Raw genomic sequence first — 22,982 nt, forward strand, 5'->3', positions numbered from 1 at the left:
AAACTCAAAAGCCAAGAAAAGAATGATGAAGGCTCCAAAATTCAAGCAAAGGCTCAAAAGAAAGCAAAATGAAAAAGACTTGATGAAGGCCTTCAGTAAAATGATTTGATATACGAGATGAAATGGATCGATCGATCAACATTAAGCAATTGAATATCAAATTCAAGTTTAGAGAAACATGAAACTAGCTTGGAAAAGTTTCATGCTGTTACCAACATTTTGTGGTGACAAAATGCAAGACAACAGGGCCTAATTATTCATATAATCTTTTACTCAACCAAAAATTCCTCACATCATGTTGAATGTATCTGAGAATGATTTGTAATCCTGTTTAAACTGCTGTTATGACTACAAAACACAACTAAAGCACACTAAAATCTTATTCAAATCATATAGGAATTTGAAACCAAACTACCTAGGAGTACCAAATTCAAGCAAATCAAACTACTATTATAAACACACTCGAAACATGAAATATCCAAAAACTGTCACAAATCTGATTTGGGTATTAGAATCTTGACATGTTTTGCTCCATTTCATTGCAAACTAAAACATGCAAGGAAGGTGGTACTTAAAACAAGATATGTGTCCACGAATTTTCTTTTCACATTTTATGCATATCACACTACTATACTCGTTTCCTTCAAAGCAATATTTCCATGCCTCATCTCTACACCCTCTAGGGCGCGTGCCTACAAATCCAGATGGACATGCAACTATGGAGCCATTTCCAGATGGTGCAGCTAAGCCAGTTGTACAAGAAGCCATATTTGCCAATTAATGTAAAATCAACCTACACATACAAAACAAAAATTGAAGACACAAATTCAAACGTTTAATAAACATATTTAGCAACAAACTAAATTAGATTATAAGTTTTAACACAAGCTGAAACTTCAAAGAAAAATAACCAAAAATGTGTTAGGTTACAAAATTATTGAGAAAACTATGAATTGTTTTTGGATAAATTGCAAAATATGGTGTTAGATCTTACACATTACACTCTAAAACATGTTAGAGAAAGTTGCAAATGGTATTCAAGAGATTCAATCAACTTACATGCAACTAAGGCAACACAAACCGATTTTTAACTCAAAAGAAAAAGAATTTAGAATAGTAGTGAATCCGGATTTGCTTGAAAAGAGCTTCAAATCCACTTGAAATTGTTGTACAAGGCTTTCAATCACTATTTCTCTCCTCCACAACCCTTCTCTCTTCCAAGTACTGTAGAATGCAAAAAAAATGAACTGACTGTCGCTATTGGGCGTACCTATTTTGACCTCCCGCACACACAAGAAGAAATCAAGTTATTGCAAGTTGTTTTCTTGCTGATATCATGCCAACTTCTCTGTGAGTAATTTCAGACTTCTCGGCTAAGATTTTTGGTGCGAACAGCCTGTATTTTCTCGCCACTTGCAAGTTCTCGCGAGAAACTAGTTTAGATCACTTAACAATGTGATTTTGAACTATGATTTAATTTATTTGGACAACTTAAAATAATTAATCTAATTAGTTTATTTTGCCACATTTGGGGACATTACAAAACATCCTCTAAAAACACCTAAATTTATTGTAATAGAACAATAAAACTACTAAAGAAAATTAGACTTGTACACTTCTGAAATGAAATTAGGAATATAGGAACATTCCCAAAATTCCACATATTCAACTTGAGTCCCAAAACCCCAAATTCATATGTCGTGGCATGGTTAACCCAGCCTAGGCACCACTCAAGAAAGCAACAACTTCTAAGTGGAGTACTTTGTCTCCTTTTTTATGCCTGTTTATGTGGGTTTTATTTCACTGCAACATTTAGAGCTAAATACTTAGTATTCGAGGATGAAACACCAAATCTCCAACTCTCTCTTGAATAAGGATGCTCATATGCTAAACAATGTAAAGGAATTGTGTGATCAAATTAGACAACCTCAAGGTTCCTTCTTATTGTGGACTTTCACTTAGTAGTAATAATGGGATATAGTTGGTGTTCAAAGGGACTTACATTGTTCAATCAATAGATATCAACCCCTTCAACCACTTCGAACAACAAACTACAAAGGGATAGGATTTAGGAAGCTATTCTACATCTACAATGCAAGAAATTGTGAATGTTTTTGTGGGACTCTGCTAGACTTAGTCTAGCCATCGACATCAAGCAAGTTAGTACGATAGCCTAAGGTAGATGTAAGATGTTCATATTATCACCATTCCGTTAAGACCATCCATCGATGCATATCAATGTGCCAATAATCGAAGTTAAGCTTATGAATTTATGTCCTTTGAGCATGCAAGGCCTACTTACAGTTACAATCAACAAGCAATTAGTTGTTTGGTCTAAGCAGGTTCACCAAAGATGCTTCAAAAATCATTTTTATGCAACTAAACGCTACTTCTAAACAACATGAAATGAAATCTACTTAAAGTGAGGAAATGTAGAAATTGTGCACGACTATAAAGTAGCATAAGTAATGCACCATGAAGACCAACGGTGAATTAGCAATTCCTTTGATAGCATTATGACAACAATTCCTCGAAGTCTCTCCCTTAGCCAATATAAACTAATTCTAATCGCATCTCTAATGAGTTACAAATGAGAAAGCCTTCGCCTTTTATAGTTGTTCAATTACAATGAAGGGCCAATATTGATTTGAAATCAAGGACCAAGATTAATCCAACACAACCCTAATCAAGGTTTCATAACCTCCACAGACATTTATTAAATGCCCAACCAATTATAAAAGAGCACCACCTTGTGGGCCCATAAGAAAATTACAATGCTTTATGGGGCAATGAGAAGAGAGTTTACGTATAAACTTGTAGAAGAAGGCACCAATCAGTAGGTCAATGATAAAATGCTACATAGGCTTACAACAAATCTTCTTTTAGAAGATAATTGTATGACTTTTCCCTTTTTGACAAATTAAATGAATCTAAACATGGTATGATGAAGCCCCTCCATTAGGACATTGACACATTCTTATTGGTTAAAGAAATGGGTGTCACCTCAGCATGCCTATCTTGTAGGCTTGATAAATATTGCTTGATGATGAGGAAATAACTCTAGATACTCAACATTATCAAGCCTTGGATCGATTTGGATTCCTAACTTGTGTTCTCTCCATAAACTTCTACTCTTGGAAATCTTATCATTGCTTTGGCTTGTTCCTGAATTCTGACTTCTTGATGTATAGACTGTGATCTTGCACTTGATTTGCATTTTCTTGGTCTTGCAAGCCTCTATATTTGGGCTGCATCATGATGTTTCACTTGCAAGTAGGAGTTGTAATGATCTCTAATGGGATTTACCCTTGACTCGCCTCAGGTTCCCAACTTTGGATTTTAAATATATCTTTTGAAATATCATGGGTAACTTGTGAAAATGTTTAAGACTTAAATTTTACGATTGCAAGTATACAAGACCCCTTTCGTAACACAGGTTCTCTAAATGACTAGCATAAAAAAATCATTTTTCCTTAATCACTTGCTAGTTTGAACTCTCAATGTTTTATCTGTGATGAAAATTTTCCTCCTTATTTCTATTTTCTCCATTTGATGAATCCACTTCTATTTTGATATTAAACCCCCCTTTCTCCTCCATGCTATACAATTTTTATAATCTGTTGGGGCATGAACATTGATGAATTTATTTATCACAACATATAAAGGGTAGAGTGCGTCTCTTCACCATAAACCCTGTTTCTTTACCATCACACCATTTCAAACTACTGCTATAAAAATACATCAATACTATTTATATAATGTTTATACTTGCCCTTACAATAGATATATACTAGCCATTTCCATGGATCATATCTGCTCAGTGTATGCATAAATCACTAATACTGCTACACTTTAGTCTTACATGTCCAGATATTACCCATCATTGTCTCTCTTAGAAATATTGATTATTTAAGTCCCATGCAGCCTTCTGAATACTCTCAGTGCTGACTCGGTGATTCCTACACGAGTGACTTTTTCTTCTTCCATGTATTGACTTGATATTCATCTTTCTTGTTTCATTGTGGCTACGTTATGAACATATTCTCAATCATTGTATTATTACCTGAATCCCCTTAAGAGTGCTCTAGCGTGTTTGCAGATATATCATTCATATGAAGCATTTTTGAAGTGTATGATAGTGTTCCTACTGATTCAAACCCTTCTTTTTATTGATTCATTACTAGTGATTGTTGTCTATTTGTTTGATGCCCCATATAGCCTTGGCACCAAATCTAAAGCAATAACATGAACTTCATACTTGCTTAAGTCAACTTTGACGAGTTCATACCTTTTTACAGATAATAATGATTTTGTCTATTTTGTAATCCACACACACAGATTGCACCTATGTTCCTTCCTGGACAATTTCCTCTCCAACTATGTTTGCTATTTGTAATGTTTCCTTTGTCTGACTCTGTCTAAGTAGGATATTGAGGTATCTATAAATATTTCTAACATTCTTGATTCCATGGATAGTATTTTGTCTAGCTCTACTATTCCATCAATGTTTATCCATGGATTGCAAAAGATTAACTTTCTTTGTTATATCCCCTCCGATTCGGTGTAAATTTATTTTTTTGTCTGCATATGGTATATTAAACCTCATTGTTCTATCCTCCCAAATTTTTGGGTTTTGCATCGTTGTTCGAGTCTCCTATGAATTCTTAATCATGAATATATTCCCCAATTTTTTTACCATATCAAATGTTGTGCGTATTCTATATTCCTGATGCCCAATCTATCTATCTTATTTCACTTTCATATATTCCTCAATATGTGTTCAATTGATGAGACACGACTCTATGCTTAACCATTGGAAATATTAATTGTTAATCTCTTGAGTATAATTTCATACTTAAATTTTGCTATATTTAACATATGAATTATATATTGTTAAATCATATTATTATAATATTAATAATAATAATTTATTGATTACTATTAATATATTTATATTGAATTATTTTAGTAGTATCATTTGTCTATTTTTATATTATGTAATAGTAATATAATATTCAAGACTTACATTATATTATTGTTTTCCTTATATAATATTATCTTGTTATTATCTCAATAACAAGGAATCATTTAAGCTTTATTATATTATTTATTAAATCTCGTTGTAGGAAAGTAGGGGACATGATAGTCCACCCTTCCTCGGATTACTTGTTGTCAAGCGATTCAAACCTTACAATGCTAATGTTGGCGTAAAATGTTTGCTGAAGTTGATGAAAAATCAACCCCACAACTCTCAAGAATCCCTTGTCACAAAAAGAGGAGCAAAAATTACAGAGGTTGGAATTCCCAGATCCACAAATGAGACATTCTTGAAGAGCAAAAAGAGAAATTCCTATTAATCAAAAGTGAATAAATTAAATTATAAAGAGAGATCACCCTTATAAAGGAGATCAGAACCTTAAAAGGTAAAACTTAGGTTGCATGATAATAAGTAATAAAATAATTACTTATTATATGCCTAATGTTTAGCTTGAGTAAAAAGAAGATAATAAGATGTATCTTATTACTCTAACATCCCTTCTAAGATAAACTTAGGGAGTAGCTAAAAACTTAGAAACTACTATTGAAAGTAGAATTGGGTCCTGGCAACAAGGCCTTATGAGGTACTCAAGTGCTACCATATCTCTAAAAAGAGGAGAAATAGAGAAAACCACATGGGGAATTCCCTATTCCAAAAAGAGATGGAAAAAATGCTGAAAGAACTATTGAAGGATTGAATAAGCCTCCAAACTAGAGAATGTCCTAGAAGATAGGAACAAAAGAGATGATTATGTAGAACACCGCTTAAGCATAAGAAGCTGCAAAGCTCTAAGCTCTATCGAAAAGTAATTGCTGGTCTGAAGAACCTCCATTGAAATAGATTCCTGGCCAGGGAGAGAAGACTATAATCTGCATGAGTGCTCTCAGAAGACACTACTCAAATCAGGAGGCAAACAAGGCAAACAATTGAACTCAAAGATACATATGACATAAAACATCGAAGCCTGAAGAGCTGATCAATCGAACATGGAAGGCTAGAACCAAAGTAGGAATGAATAGAAGTGTATATATGGTAAATGCTCTATCTCATTGAAATGCATAGGTACTACATCTGTCTAGTACATAGGAACAAATACTAAATACATAGCTCACTCTATCGAACCAAGGAAGCATAAAAAACAATAGAAAAAACCCCTAATGCGGACAAGGGTGAGGTGACAGGCAATTGGAAAAGTGGGCTAATAGAACTCCATGTTAAGGAATCATGATTAAGATGCACAAAAGAATACATGTGTGTATTGAGGTGATCAATTTCAGACACGTCATAAGGCTAATGTCATAAAATGGAACTCACTAGACAAAGGAAGATGACAAACAAAGACAAAACATCAACCCCCAATGACACTTTAATCAGAGTAGCACATGTACAATAAGGCACAAGATATAGCGAATCCCAAGAATACAGTAATCTGTATGAGTGTCCTCAGATGCCACTACTCAAATCATAAGACAAAACAATTGAAATGAAAATACAAATGCAATATGGCACTTTATCTCAATGCGTTTGCAAGAATGCATACAAATGATGTCTATACCAAAAAAGACATAAGGCTGATGCAATAGATAGTACAACCTATGACGAATCATTTAAAGCAACTAAATTGATCCCCGGACCTAAAACAACTAAGATATCAATCAAAATGTGAAAATGCAAAAAGTCGAATAGAATGTGCCTAGAGCAGAATCTGGAAAAACAATTAGTGTCACTAGAAAGAGCACTGAAATACCTTCCAAACGATATAAAGAATTCCCAAATCGGAGATTGGATGCTCAAGATATGTCTCCTAAAGTGAAAAATAGAATCCCTGACTTTGAATGCATAAACATGCAACTAAAAAGAGTCCAAATGACCTGCACCACCATGACGGGCTTGGAAAGAGCTTTCTAAAGATATAAGATTTGTCAAAAAATACCTCTGTATGCAAAAGATATGGCCAAAAAACCACTAACAAATTTAAAAGAACTTTTTCACTTTATATTTGCATGATTTTTCAAACTTTTGCATGGGCCTTTTTAAATTTGTGAGTTAAAAGACTTTTCAAGGCTTCAAAAGTTTTTTTTTGTGATTTATTTTTTAAATAAAAAATTAAATTGTCGCCTCGGGATGTGTGTCCGATCTGGGGGCAAGATTTTTGCCTTACTAGTCAAAAATGTTCAAATTCGACAAAGTTTATATGGAAATACGGGTTTTTGAGCGCTACAAATCCAACGGTGAGGTCTGTTTGGGCTCAAGGTGCACTAAAAAGAATGACCCCCAGATCCAATACAAAGAACCTTTGAAAAACAAGATCTGAAAACTATAGTCAAATCTCCCATGAAGAGAACAAGGGCATGAAAGTCTAAAGTTCTGATACCATTTTGAAGTTGATGAAAGATCAACCCCACAGATCCCAAGAATCACCCACATTCAAACACTTGTCACAGAAAGAGAGCAAAAGCTATGGAAGTTGGAATCCCCAGATCTACAAATGAGACATTCTTGATGAGCAAAAAGAAAAATTGTTATTAATCAAAAGTGAATGAGTTAAATTTCAAAGAGTGATCATCCTTATAAAGGAGATTAGAACCCTATTTTAATATGTTATCAATATGATGATAATATATTATGTGATAAATTATGTTTATGATATTTATTTATTATTATTTTTATTGAATATTATTTATAAAATTTAAACTTAAATAGAAGACATTACAGAAATTCAATATGGATGCCTCAAACTTGATTTTTGACTTAAAACTTAATGCACCATCTTGTTTGTTTCGTGCCTTCTCTTGATGCTGCTTTGCACCTTCAGTTGGGCTCAAACCCGATATAGGCATTTCATTGAAATTTTGCAGGCTTTTTGGTGAAGAGTGGAAATCAGATGAAGACTGGGTAAAGTACTCTGATCCTATTTGAAATCGCAATGGGGCTAGGCTAAAGATATAGGTGTTTTCGGAAATTTCAGTGGCACTGGACAAACTATATCACACTTTTCAAAATTCCGTGCCACCTTCAACTCCAGCCATGCCTAATCTGCCATATAACATCTTCTTTAGTGCATTGCATTTTATCTTAAATCACATGGGTTGGTATTTTGGGGAAATCAAAGTCTTTAACAGTGATATTTAACAAATTCAAAACAAGACATCTTGTAGTTTCTGAAATTTGATTTTTCATAGATAAGGAGGTTTCGAATCTAGAATACATAATCACAATTATCACCTTACCTTCAATCTGAGGTCTGAAAAATGCATACATATTGTTTTCATCCTCTTATATATACTATGAAAAAAGCCACTTAACCTTGCTGTTAATCATCAGGTTCAGAGTCTAAATAATACAGGTCTAACTTTGGTTGGATCGGATATATATGTTCTTTAAGTCACCCCAGTTTGTGTGCGTTTCAGATTTGTTTCCAAGCAAACGCCCTCAAGGCTCAGTCCTTAATGAAAATCGGTGCTGCTGTAGGAGAAATTTGCTCTTCTCTGAATGCCTGATCTGCTATTGGATAATTGGTTTGAGCTGGAGTAGGTGTTGAAATGGTGTCACCCCCCAATTGTAAGTGGCTGAACCCCAAAGGTAGCATCTCTTAGGCCAAACTGGGCTTTTCCATTAAACTTATGCCTCCTTATTGGTTTGAACTCCTTTTAAGACTTTAATGCGTTGGTTGGAACCGTTCATTACATTTTGGGCCACCCCACTGTTAAAACTCAAGGCTATTGGGTCAGATTTGAGGCTTCTCATTTAAATTTATGAAACATTACATTGAATTCATGAAGCCCTGTATTATTTCACGCAGCCTTAAATTGAATTCAGGCCCATGCTTGTTTTAAAATGAGGCCATACGCTGAGCATTAGGCATCAGCATTAAGATAAGCTTCTGGGAGTCCATTTATGAACTGAAGTGTGACTCCCAGGCATCATTACCCCTTCCTGACATAACCACCTCAACCAAGACTCGGAGATTTGTGTGCTAGAAGCAGCTATAGATGGTCCAAAATTTACTGGATACGTGTTATTTACTAACACCTGGGTTTTTCTTGTTAGAAAAAGGTGGTTTCTTTGTTGAGTAGCCCAGTGTGTCTATGGGTAAAGGGTTTGATAGGTTTTAGCTTTTCTTGATGCATTGTCAGAACAATTAGGGAACAGTTAAAAGATATGCATATAAGAAAAAAATTAAATATGTTCAAAGCCAAAGAGGTCCCTGCTTATATTTGTGTCTGGTTAAAGGGTTTGATAGGTTTTAGCTTTTCTTGATGCATTGTCAGAACCAAAGTAACAAGAATCGGAATCGGATCGGAATTGCCAAGGCCGAATCGAATCGTGAATCAGCAATGAATCGGCGATGAATCGGCAAAATTGAAAAAACCTTTTAAATTTAAAGATTTTAACAATTTAAAACTTATTTCATGCACCCTTTATTGAATATAACTTAAACACACTATAACATCATCAAATAGAAGTTAAAACTTAACATACATAAACATGGAACATAAAATCCGTCACATATGTAACTATGTTATCTAAAATGTAAATTGTAGGCTAGCTGAATTAAATAGAAATTAAATGATCATAATGATTTAAATAATAGAATGTATGTAAGATGATCCATAAGACATCAAATCATAAATGTATGTAAGAATCTAAGATGAAGATCCATGAAAGTTTGAAACATATGTCTATCAATGATTCAGTATCAATATCTGTAAACAAAATATAAAAACAAGGCTCCAGCTCAAGCCTCAGACTCATAGTCATCATCATCATCCTCAACATCATCCTGAGGCTCGGCTGTAGCCTCAACCTCAGCCTCTGAGTATCCAGTTTGCCTAGTAGCAAGGTGTCTAATGTAGGTCCTAGAGGACTGCCGAGCCATATCTCTCGCATGTAAGATGGGCTCATGAACGTCGCTAGGGCCTGTGCCTGTGTGTGCACGTGTGCGTCTACCAATACCTGAAGAACGTGCTTTAGCTGCCTCAGCCTCTATATCCACCTGGTCAACCCACACACGGTCTTCCTCAGTGAAGACTGAATCCACAACCTCTGTGAGCCACTCTGATTCTGGATCAATCTCCTCCAGAATGATCGAAGAGGAGTCAGTGTCCAAAATCTATCTGATCCTAAGACGGAGGTTGTAATGAACAAAGACAATATCATTCAACTTCTGCATTGTCAACCTATTTCTCCTCTTCGAATTAATGTGCTCGAACATGGACCAATTGCGCTCACATCCAGAAGCGCTGCTTGGTTGACTAAGAATACGAATGGCAATTTTTTGAAGTTTTCGGGTTGTGGCCCCAAACATTTGCCACCATCTATCTGCAGTAAGGGAAAAATTGAAAATAGAAACAATTAGTCTCATTTACAAATTACAAGTTAACTCTAAAATTACATAATCAACTTTAAGTTTAGAATCTAGATTCATGAACATTGAATATATTATTTAATTTTTACCTGGCTGTAGTGTTGTCTAAGCATTTATGGCCATCTTGCCAGAGAAAAGTGGCCCCTCTTTATTGTTGAACTGGTCTAGCTCAACAATCGCAGCAGTGCTATCTTCATCGCTACTCAACCTTTGAATCACTGTGTATAAGCCAGTGAGAATCTCCGCTGCTGCATGGATGGGTCGATGTAGCTGATTTTGCCATCTCTTATTGATGATGTCCCAAATAGGGCCATACCTTTCTTGCACTCCTGCATATTGGGCTCTGATGGCCTCCTTGGACCTATCCATGCCCTCATAAATGTAGCCCATAGAGGGCTTCTCCCCATCAACAGTTCTTAGCAAAGCTACAAGGGGCTCAGTGACCTACATATAAAGTAAAACAAAAAACTTGAGTCAAAACTTAAATATAAAATAATATAACTTAAAGTAAAAGTAAAATACTAAATGTTAAATTGCAATAAATTTACCTGCAAGATTTCTCTAGCGGGTTTCCAAAAACCATCCTCATCAAATATGCAATCCGCCACATCTATCCCTGCAGTGGTCATAGCATAGGAAGAGGAAATCCACTCCCGCCCAACAAACATGCTCCTCAATTCATCCCTTGATGTCAACAAGGACTACAAGGTGATGAAATTCGAGGCAAACCTAGTGATACCTGGGCGAGCTAACTCCTTGCCTTCTGTGTACTTTCTGATTGTGCTAAGGACAAATGAATGATTATAAATGAATTTGCATATGTTTTTTGCCCTTTCCACACATGACTTGACAAACTCAAGTTTGCTAATTTCCTCCAACATGAGGTCAATGCAATGTGCCGCACAAGGGGACCAAAATATGGTGGGGTGCCTCTCCATCAAAAGTTTACCTACAACAATTTTAAGTCAATTAGAAATTCAAATAAATTTATTTTCAAAACTTGAAAAGTTAAAAGTTTACCTGCAGCAACATAACTTGCTGCATTATCCGTCACCACCTGGATCACATTTTGTTCTCCCACCTCTGCTATGACTTCCTCAATAGCCTCACATAAGTATGTGGCATTTTTTACATGTGCGGAAGCATCGATGGATTTGATGAACATGGTATATCCTACAAGTAACAAAATAACGAATTAGAATATTAAAATTAAATGGATCATCAACAAATTAGCATTCAACAAATCAAAATTTACAATTATGTATGTAAGAAAGTAGAATGATCAATTACCTCCACAGGATACAAGAAAATTGAGGAGTGTTCTATTCCTCCTATCTGTCCAACCATCAGTCATGATGGTGCAACCCTTTGCAATCCACTCCTTTCAGTTCTCCTCGAGCTCAGCCCTCATGTCCTCTACCATCTCATCCAAGAGGTATCCCCGCTCAACTCAGCCTCAGTTGGGGCTTTAAACCCCGGACCACAAATAGCAACCGCATCTATCATGTTCTGCCAATAAGGAGCCCTGTCACAAATAAAAATTTAGATGTCAAAGACTCAAATTATAAAACAAGTAGATATAATTAAAGTTTTACTTTTACTTTTAATTTTAACTTTAAAGAAAACAACGAAAAAAGAATCAATTACCTGGCTGCAATAAATGAAATGTTGCAAAAGTACCAAAATTTGCATATCTCCTTTCTAGCAGCATCATGAATCTCCTTGTTCAAACCCATGCTGTCAAGCGTGGGTTGGGAACCAGGAGTAGTGCGGGGCACAAAGTAACTATCCATTCTGTTTTTCCACACTCTAGGCTGCAATAGGTTGGTGTGGGACTCTGTCTCAGTATGTGACCGACTAGCACTAGCACGAGCAGAAGAACTAGGATAAAAAGGAGGCCTAGAAGAACCCTCTCCAACACAACCTACAGATGCAGAAGCAAATGCAGATGTGGATGCAGCTGTGGATGCGGATGCGGGAACATGGGAGCCAATACCCCTTAACCCTTCACGTTGCATTTTCCTATTGGCTTTATCTTTTTCAAGTTTTTCTAATGCCATTAAGCAAGTGCATTTTACCTTAGGAGTTTGGTGAGTGCAAATTGTAACATCGTGTCCAGGTATAGCAGCAATGTGGTATTTCAATCTATAAATATCCCCAGAAGTTATTTTTTCTTTACAAAAAATACATTTTGTTTGATATTTGGTTCTTCCAGGAAACTCTTTGTTATATTTCCAACATTCACCTTTTCTACCCATTGCGAATTTGCGAAAAATGAAAGCATAGGCTGCTGCAATAAAAATTTATATGTAAAATATCAAAGTTTGAAGCTAATAAAAGCTACAAAACAACAAACCCTCGTTTGCAAATTAGTAAAAATAAAGAACATTCAAGATCTAAACTAAAAATCTTGAAAACTACAAAAATTTAACAAAAAATGCATAATACACTAACATGCAAAAAAAAAAAAGAGCACTTACCTCTTGCAAATGAGTTGAAAAGTGTTGAGATTGGCTCCTTAATGCTCCCAATGCAATTGATGGCCTCCCCAAATGGATTGTTGATCTCTTTTGTGCTCTTTCTTCTTGCCGATTAGAAACCTATGGCTTTTATTTTCTCTTCTCTCTCACTTTTCCTCTCTTCTACTCATGTTAAACAAATAGAAAGCTCTTTAGGGTTATAACAAAGAGAATAGGTCAAAAAGAAAGTTAAAAAAAAAAGCAATTTTTTTAAATTTTGCAAGTCTATACTTTACTGGCCGTGAGCGATTCATGCCGATTTTATCAGGCGATTCATGCGATTTTTTGGATGAATCGCCCAAATTGGCGATTCAGGCGATTCCCCTGGTGAAATCAACGATGGCGATTTCCCACTCCAAAAAATTGCCATCGCTGAATCGCCGATTCAGGCGATTTTTGAGCGATTCTGGTTACTTTGGTCAGAACAATTAGGGAACAGTTAAAAGATATGCATATAAGAAAAAAATTAAATATGTTCAAAGCCAAAGAGGTCCCTGCTTATATTTGTTAGGTCCCACAAAGTCCTTCACAAAGCTATCTTGATATGCTGGTGCTGGACCCCCGCATTGCTCCAATCTCATTTCTAACTTTCTCCTTCTCTTGTATTTAAACCTGCTTCCCGTGCAATGCATTATTGCTGAAGCCTTGGCCTTGAAAATCTTAGAAATCCATGTTTTTGCTGTCGAAAACCCTAAAAAAAAGTTGTGTCAAACTCTCTTTTTGTGCGTTGAAAAATTGCCTCCCTTTTGAAACAAATCTCCTTGGGCTTAACTAGTAGCATTTTCGTCATGGGTAGAACCATAGTACAGTTTTTTTTTGAAAACTCAACGACTCACAATTTTTTACATTTAATTTTTAAAAATGTTTGGATATTATGCTTATAATCACGAGTTTTTAACGCATAGTTGGGACTTTGTGTAAGTCTGCTTGTAATGCCGGTGAGCTGTACCGTTAGAGCGTTGAATTCTTCCCAGCAAAGCGCCTTTATTGATAAGAAAGTTAGTGATGCACATTTATCGAAAATTGTTTGTCCTTATGAATGTCCTCCCGTAAAAATATTGTTGTAGATGCCAAGATTCAAATGTTGTCTTTATTTATGATGGTCTGCATTCCAATGAAAATATTGTGAAAGGTATGACTGATTATAAAGTAGAATAGTTTAATATGATAATGCTATATATGTTCTAGAAATGATTTTCTATAACTCTATACCTTTATGCCTTTCGGGGGGAAAAAAACATAATGGGAGTTTGAAATTAGTTATAATAGAAGGTGTGGATAAAAATAGAACTAGTACTTTTCTCAAGCACTTATATAAGAACAACTTTCACATCCTGAAATATATGTTTCAATTGTGTAGGTATTGACTGGAGTCAGGATCCAGATGTTTGAATTGAGGTATCGAGTCAGGGTAGATTTTGAAATATATTATTTTATTCCCGGATTGGAGTAAAAGATCACACAAATGAAAATCCTCGAAGTTTGATCCTTGGGATCACATTGAAGTCGAAAGGAGTCTCAACTATTGGACGGTAACGGAACCTGTCGTTTGCTCTGTTTCACAGCTTATTTTTGTTGTGAAATTCGAATTAATCTTGTAATCAGGTTCCCTTAAAATTGGCTACATAAAATGAAGCTCCTATTGGTAACTTGACATGTTGATTTGGCGTTTGATCCCGACGTGAAATGCATTACCATGTATCAGGTAGCAGTAATATCTTACGCTACAATTTTTGATGGATTGTTATCTAAACAGCTCTTTTAACTGTTTTATTTCATTATTATCTTCGAATCTTTAGCTGTGACTACTGAATCTGTTTTTAATTTTTTCTTTGCCCTCCCACTTTTATTGATCTAATTTTTCAATAAGAATCCACGCATTGTAAGGTTAAGTTGACATGACGTATTGATAATGGACACATTCTCTCATTTGGAAAAAAAATTGTTTAGAGAGTTTTCTATTTTCTTCTGCTAATAATTTTATTCTGTATGATTCTTGAGTAACTAGAATACAGTAAATGTGATCACGTTTTGGACAATCTTGGAATTATCTTCCATACTTTCCAAATGATAAATTGGATTTGGGTTCGAAGTTTATCAATTTTTGCCAAGTTTTGGAGAATCTTATGTTGGAATTACCTTCTGTACTTTCCAAATGATAAATTGGATTTGGGTTTGAAGGCCGTCAATTTTGCCTTTTTAGTTATAATTTGTTTTGAACTGATTTAAGACTTTACAAACAATTCAAGCTTTGGAAAGTTAAGTTTAAATATAGAATTATTTATAATGGACAAATGTGTCTTCTTTTGAAAATTTGTGAAACTTAATTCATATGATCTTTTATGTTAGTTAGGCTTATATTCATCTAGGCTTCTCTCTTTTACTAGAAGTTTCCTATGTTCCATGAAGTTTTAGGGATGGCTTAGGGGTGAAGAATGTGTCTTCGGACCAATATTTAGGAGATAGTAGGGGATCCCCATTGTGTGTGTGTGAGTGTGAGTGTGTGTGTGTGTGTGTGTGTGTGTGTGTGTGTGTGTGTGTGTGAGAGAGAGAGAGAGAGAGAGAGAGAGAGAGAGAGAGAGAGAGAGAGAGATTTCACATGTGAATTGATAACAAAATTCAAATGCGTTCATTGTCAATATATGGCATACATATAGCAAAAATGTCCAGAGGCTCCAAGTTTCAACCATAAAATGCATAGAATATTAAAATGTAAATACTATAACTAAATTGTTAAATAATAAACATAGAAGTTTGCAATAATATATAATTATTTCTTATCAATGAATAGTATATCTAAAAGTCCAAATCTAGTAGATTTGATGCACTGACCTCTTCTCTCAGTTGTTCACTCTTCAACCAAATGCTCCTCTTGTTGCTCTTCTTCTTTGTCAATATGAAAATGACTTGATTTTCTTCTTTTCAGTTATTTTACTCTTTAGACTAGATCTTGGTATTGTTAAATGTGGTTTAGTTGTCCTCGTGAGCCAACCAACAACCTTATCAAAATTTTAAATGCCTTGTTTGTTAAAGAATGATAATCCATAAATGGCTTGGACAATAAGGGATGATTAGAAGTATGTAGGACGGGTAGGAGACTTCTAGTTGTACCTCTATATCATGTCCCTCGAAGATGCATTTTGTGGTTAGTACTCATTTTGCCCATTTTGAGATGCCATTGGGGAAAAAATTTCCCCATATTCTAGCACCATACTCAAAATAATGCTATTTTCATCGAGATTGTTCTCTATTCCATTGTTGTAAGACTTGGTTAACATCATAAATTCATGATAATGTCAATTTGTTTACACTTAGAGATTGTGACAATGTGAGCTATTTATGCTTTTAATTTGAAAAATTCAAACTGTACTATCTGAATCTTTAATCATCATGATAAGAGTTTTTTGTATACCTAAAAATATCAAAAATGTTTAATCAATTATTTCTTTAGGTATTATCATTTTCAAGAACTTCAACAAAGGTTCTATTCTCTTATTTTAGGGCTACGAGTTCATGTTTATTGTTTGTTGATATGTTTATGATCCTTTATTACTGTAATTGCCTATTAATGTACAAATGTTTCAATATAATACATAAATACTTCTAAACTTTATTAGGAAAACGAAAGAGTTATCAAATCTATAAAAATAATAGAACCATTTATCTTTAGCTTTCTTAACTCTATGATTGTCTTGTGGATTTTTCATCACTATTTTATTATATTCTTACTGTAGCATTTGATATGATATATTTGATTTTTGAATTCTTCTTTCCAATTAATGAATTCATCAAAGTATTATAATGACATCTTCTGAATTTTTTATTATTTGCCTTCAAGCACTAATAGAATTTCATCTAACACTAATGAAGGGTTTTCTTGGCAAAGAACATAGTAAACACTATAGAAAATATTTGCTTCTTATTACTCCAGTGAAATAGACTTTAACAATATTTGAAAACTTCAAGAGTATTGGCCAAATTGGCTTTTCAAATATGCAAGGTTGGAGCTATAAGACTTCTTTTATAGCACTAGTGCTCTTTAAAACTAACTTATGACAATGAAGGTACATAGTCTCATGTCCCTCACGTTGATTCCTCGATTGTGTGGCAATGGGCCTTTTGATGACTACTTGTGATAGTGCTAAATTATCTATTTTGGTAGTATCAGTTGTGATGTTTGTCTGCAGGGAGGAAATGTGATGATGCCTCTGAGATGGGGAACCTTCTCGTTGGAGGCAATCATTCTCAGGATGATTGTGGGCCAATGATGGGTTTGCTGGTTTCACGTGATAAGACAACATATGTGGAAGAGGGTTGGATAACTATTAAGGGAAAGAAAGGTTCGACATCTATTCCCTCTTTTTACATGATTCTTTAGTCCCACGAGGGAAGTGCTAAAGGTAAATCTTGATTGTGGGTGCTTGGGTTGGAGTTTTCTCTAGTTTTTGGCTATGTGGTTGTCATTACTAGCAGTTTTTGTTTCAAGTTGTGGGAGCTTGTTTGTAAAACCAATGTTTTGGTTTTGGGAGCTTATTTCTCCCATGGTTGCTTGTTGATTTCTAGATCCCGTTTCTAGATTTGTTATGATTGCAAAGTATTTTAGGTTCCTTCAAAACTTGCTTTTGCCTTAATCAAAAGCACATGGCAATCAAGAAATGCAATTGACCACCCATGGAATTCCCTAAAGCTTTTGTAATAAGGAGGGCATGTAAGGTGGCTTTTAAAATTTGCTAATGAACATCTAGAAAGGTGTATGTTCCACTATAGTTTATTACAATCCTTCACGTTCTAAAAATGGATGCCAAGATGGGTATTTTGTGATTGTAAATGATAAAATTATGGGTGCACTCATGAAAATAATACTTGCATTTGGACACTTGAAAATATCTCTATATGCCCCCTTGAGCACTTAAGGTTTTTTATTCACATTACCTTTAATGGGTAATTAAAATAATAATATTTTTGGTTTATACAAGATTGTTCCCCACTCGTGGATGCTCTTACGTCAGATACCCTAACTAAGAAGACATGTATCACGAGGGAGGCTCGTGAACATTTCAAAGCAGTATGGTAATTTTGAATCAACCATTATTTTCTTGATGGCATGAACATTCTTCTTTACCTTAACATGCAAATGTATTTTTCAGCCCTTTATCACCCAAATGTGCCCACATATGTTAACAATATCCACTTTCTCTTAGCCAACATGAATGTCACACATTACCTTTTTTGGTGTGGCAACTTTTTCATTACAAATACTAGTGTCACATCTTCTCCACCCCTGGAAAGAAAATGCAAATTGTTCTCCACCTTTAAAATATCCTAAGATTCATTTTTTTTTAGTTTGTGTAACATTTTCTTTTTCATCTCATCTACCAATAAGTCATCTTCTTTGTCGATCTCTTTACTATGTTGGATCATCAAGGAATATGACTTCCAAACATCCATTTGCTTCATCACTTCTATGTGCGATTTGGTTTTCCAAGGGATTCATTGCTTCAATGTCCATCCTTGTTCTATCATTCTCCATCAAAATAGTTTTTGGGAACCAAGTTTTCCCTCACCTTTTTAAGGTTGGAAATTTTGTTGTTGTTGCTCTTAGTGTAATCCATACTGTGATGACTTGCATTAGTAGTTTCATGCCATCAAGACAAATTGTTGCATTACAACATATGTTTTCTTCTTCAAGTTTCAAGGGTTTTAACTTCTCTAAAATATTGATTTTTTTCATGAACTTGTGACAAATCTTCATAGTATTGAAGCAACAACATGTGTTGCTTGAACCTACAACATGAATTTTTTTATTCCAAAACATATCAAAGAAAAATATCTTAATCTTCATTGTAATTTATTGTGGAGACCTTGTAACTAGTAATTGCTTCATCAAATTATAGTTATTTTTTGTTATTGTGTCAATAGATGTAGCCTATAATGGTAGCGCGAGGGAAAATCATATGATATTATGAACATGAAAGAAAAACTATTTCGCATTATCATCTTTAAAACACATATTGGCAATCAAAATATTAAAATGATAAAAAAAAAAAGTAACATGTCAATAAAGAAGAGTTACAATATTGATCAAATTAAAAATACAAAACAAGAGAATTTACCAAAATTTATATAATAAAAATATTAGACATAATTGTTAAAATGGTTTTGAAGTAATATAAAATAAAATAAGATAGAACAACATAGATAAACTTGAGTAGTTATAGCTGGCAAGGAGGTGGAGAAAATCATCAAGGAACTATTGTAGGTGTTGGTCATGGTCGTTAGTGTGTTGATAGCTAGTCCAGGTGGTTTTGTTGGTTCTATTTTTTATTTTTTAGCTTTCTGTTCAAAACTATAGGTTCGAGGTTCTTGTAAAACTTGGGTGTGTTTGGTTTAAACTTGTTGTTTCAGGTCCTTGTAAAACCTAGTTTTTTGTGTTTTTTGCTTTACTCTAGGTTTCAGGTTCTTGTAAAACCTAGATTGTTCTTAATGTTGATCTTTTGCTTGTGTTAAAGGGTTTTGAGTCCCCTCAAAACTTGTTTTTACCTTAATCTAAAACTCGAGTAGTTGTAGATTGGTTAAAACTATAGTAGTTATAACCTATTTGTAAACCAAGAACAAACACAACCTAAATTATCTCAATCACTACTTTAACGTAACACACTACTTTATTGTGTGATTGGGTAGATATTTAAGAAAACCCTCTTTCAACTTAGAAAAATTATCCAAGAAATGTCATCATCAAAATCTTTGGACCTGATATAAGTGATATGCGAGGGTTTATCTATAAAATTAGCAGAAATAGAGAAATATTGGCTAGCTATACTAATTGCAAATAGAACACCTTAAGATGAAAAAGTGTCAAATTATGTGGATGGAATTGTATTGTTGGAAATATGAGGCTAAACAATAGAATCCTAAGTTGGGTGTAACTCAACACTAGCAGTGTGAGTAGTACGTGTGTGACTTGCTAGATTTTTGCCAAATGTAGGATAGAACACATCTTTAGAAGTGTTAGAAATCAAATGACCATTGACGACATTTTTCCACCATGAACTTACTCAAATTATTGAGTGAACAAACAATTTGAAGATAGGTGGTTGATGACATAACATCATCTATAACTAAAGGGGAGATCCTTATAGTCAAATAGTTAAGTTAAATTTTTATCATCTTGCATCAAACTAATGTTTATTAAGAAGAGCACTTGAAATGATTCTATCCACCATGAGAAAAGAAAATGCAAAGTTTCCCATGTAAAGATAATTGAATTGACATTTATGAAGCAACTAATTCCTCTTCCAATGGCCTTATGATAGGAGTCTTCTTAGAATTAGATAAGAAGATTTGATTTCTTGATCCAACTATTTTGACATTGAAGAGTTTGGGAAGGTGCTCTTTTAACATCCAAATCTTATTATCAAGAACCAAATCCTTGTTCTTAGTAGGGAAAAGATTATGCAATGAATAAACCCTTGTCAAAAATATGTAGTTCACTCTTGTCATCAATCAGTTTAATTGAAGATTGTAAACCTTAGTTTTATAAGCTAGGAAGAAAGAGTTGAAAAACATTAAACATGTAAATGAAAACCAATAAAGGTAAGAGTCTTATTTTTTATAATGTACACAAGAGTCTTATTTTTTTTTATAATGGACACTATAATGTACATATAGTGTCATTGTAAGGAGAATTAACATGATTGTGACAATTACACAACCTATAACATGTGAAATTTGTTGTCTACAACTATGATTTCTTTTACAATTTAATATTGATTTGTAACTCAATCAATCAAGCATCTATCTAATTTAAAAGTAATTATTTTGGAAATATTTTGTTAGTATTTAGCCTAGAGATATAGATAAACAACAATATGAATTGTAGAAAAAATGGCACAAAAGGACACGACAACTTATCCTAGAAAAACCCTTCCACTTGAAGGGAAAGACTCAACTACACTAGAAAAATGTATTTTTATTGATAAAATGATCTACTACAATGCTTTCCACCAAATATAATATATATTGAGAAGAGAGAGACCCTTCATCTCACAACTAAAGGTCTCTTCAATTTCTCAAACAAGTATTTTCATATTTCCAAATGCATGCCTCTTCACATGATGCATGACACATGTCTCTTCGTATAATATGATTCCAAGTATTATCATAAATATAATCTCTAGGAAAACTAACGATGTTTTCTCTATTTTTACATATAACAAAATCAAAGATAAAGATCTCTATCGCAACTACAATCTACAACACTCCCTCTTAGCAATAGAGAGATCTTTAATAAAGAAGACACCCAGTTGCAATCAATGATGTTAAAAATTCTCATTGCATAAAACATGTTAGCTCTACATAACATAATTTACCATATTTACTTCATAAGTGCATAAAATTAAAGTCATGGAGTCACACACATGACTTCCACCATGCTTACTCATAGAGGGTGGAATGAGAGCTTTCACCTCAAACTTCTCCCAAAGAAGAATGTATTTCCACCATACCTACTCATAGAGGATGGAACAAGGACTTTCACCTTAGTCTTCTCCAAGAGAAGAATGCATTTCCACTATGCTGACACACAGAAGGTGGTCCACCATACCTACTCCCAAAGGGTGGAATGAGGGATTTCACCTCAGAGTTCTATTAGAGAAGTATGGTAACATGTATAAGAATGATTCCTTCTTAGCAAGGATAACTTTGATCAACACAATAAGACAGTTGATTCTAATTTGACCAAATAAGTTTATGAAGAATTCAGACATCTCCCTATATCACATACCCTCTTGAAGTTTAATATGCTTTTTTTCAACATAATTTAGTCTCATGAGTGCAAGCAAATGTTCCTATTCTGATCATCTCATTAATTCTTGATGCATCCTACAACCAAGAGAGATCAATTATAAAGTTAACCTATAATGAAAAGAACCAATACTGCAAACGTAAACTATTCCCAAATATTTTTAAAAAAATACTTGTCTATTTGAAGTCTAATCTCAGGTGCCCATAACAATTGATCTCATTAATAAATGTAGACCAACATTCATAAAGAGAACAATTTCTTTCAATTTGAATTTCTATTTTTCCACCACTATAGTTTAAGATGCACACATACTCCACAATTTAGATCATTTGGGCATAGTCATTATAGAATCATTTGTCATATTCTCATTTCCCTTAGGCCTCGTTTGGTTGCTAGAAGATGAGGGGTGGAATAGGGATATGAGGGCCAAAATTAGGTTTTGGAGCTAAAAATGAGGGTTTGGTTCATTAAACCAATAACCTGATTTTTACTTTCATCTTCCATTTTTTGACCAAAATTGGAAGAATGCATCTTCCAACAAAATAGGTGGAATTTCAAATTATAACTTGAATTTGGGTTTTTATGAACACATTTTAATAAAACCATCAGGTCCGCCAAAAATGTGGTTAAATTTTTAGAAGATGAGAAAGGCATTTGGGAATAGGGTTTTTCGAGCAACATTGTTCTTTGCATTGCTCTCTGGTGATGGTTGAATAGGGTTTCTCAGCATCAACGATGACTGTGCATTTGGAATAGGGTTTCTCTACATCGACAACGGTTGTGCATTTGGTAATAGGGTTCTTTTGCATCTATGTTTCTCTTTTCTTTGGAGGGCAGCCACTTTGGACAATGGCGACGACTTTAAACAACGACTTTGGACTTGTGTTCGTGCGCTCAACTCTCTTTTCCCACCAATCTTTGCATTTTGGGTTTTTTGTTGTGTGTTTTGGCAAAATATTATGACATTCTGCTCTGCTTGGACAAAATATTCTCTTTCGACTTCCCATTATTATCTAAAAGTTTGAAAAAAGATAGCATTATAGAATTTAAATATACCTTCACATGCTTGATAACAGTCATAAATTAATAGACAAGTGCTAAAAAGGGGAGAGTTTGGGATTTTGAAAGAAATACAATGAATTGGCGGATTTCATACACCTACTTGGGTGTTATTAATTAACTATTCGTACCTTAAGTTCCCTGTTTTACTTGATATAATCCAAAAACCTCTTTTATTCAATCTAAGGCTAACAA

The 22,982-nt window shown here is 34.3% G+C and overlaps 2 protein-coding genes across 7 annotated transcripts in view; one reads left to right on the forward strand and one right to left on the reverse strand.

The window, feature by feature from the left end:
* The window catches only part of EMB1135 (RING/FYVE/PHD zinc finger superfamily protein), a 286,460-nt gene that overhangs the window by 257,847 nt on the left and 5,631 nt on the right, over nt 1-22,982 (forward strand). For 2 of the 5 annotated variants that reach the window (XM_089811314.1, XM_089811316.1), the window contains exon 32: nt 17,113-17,265. The exons of 2 other annotated variants lie outside the window; for them this stretch is intronic. In XM_089811314.1, coding sequence (XP_089667440.1) covers nt 17,113-17,265 — 153 coding nt within the window. Of the gene's footprint in view, nt 1-14,285; nt 14,720-17,112; nt 17,266-22,982 lie in introns of those variants that run through there. One more of the 5 variants, XM_089811317.1, reaches the window with a different exon arrangement.
* LOC149530245 (uncharacterized) lies at nt 10,845-13,354 on the reverse strand. 2 transcript variants are annotated; one of them, XM_089810379.1, is made up of 3 exons: nt 11,697-13,354; nt 11,427-11,579; nt 10,845-11,355 (listed from the first exon to the last, which is right to left on the reverse strand). In XM_089810379.1, the coding sequence occupies exons 1-3, from the start codon at nt 11,758-11,760 to the stop codon at nt 11,108-11,110; spliced, it is 465 nt and encodes a 154-aa protein (XP_089666505.1). In that variant the 5' UTR covers nt 11,761-13,354; the 3' UTR covers nt 10,845-11,107. Both variants share the same exon structure in this region; 1 of them encodes a protein (XP_089666505.1).

Source organism: Cupressus sempervirens, chromosome 11 (genome assembly GCF_028749045.1).
Source record: "Cupressus sempervirens isolate cs-2001-9-10 chromosome 11, ASM2874904v1, whole genome shotgun sequence".
Taxonomy (NCBI): Eukaryota; Viridiplantae; Streptophyta; class Pinopsida; order Cupressales; family Cupressaceae; genus Cupressus; species Cupressus sempervirens.

Bases quoted from the DNA above. Each gene is read 5' to 3' on its own strand.
- LOC149530245 (XM_089810379.1), bottom strand. From the start codon at position 11,760: ATGACTGATGGTTGGACAGATAGGAGGAATAGAACACTCCTCAATTTT. The intron at 11,580-11,696 runs GTAATTGATCAT...TGTTACTTGTAG, and splicing joins TTTTCTTGTATCCTGTGGAG to GATATACCATGTTCATCAAA. The intron at 11,356-11,426 runs GTAAACTTTTAA...AAATTGTTGTAG, and splicing joins AGCAAGTTATGTTGCTGCAG to GTAAACTTTTGATGGAGAGG.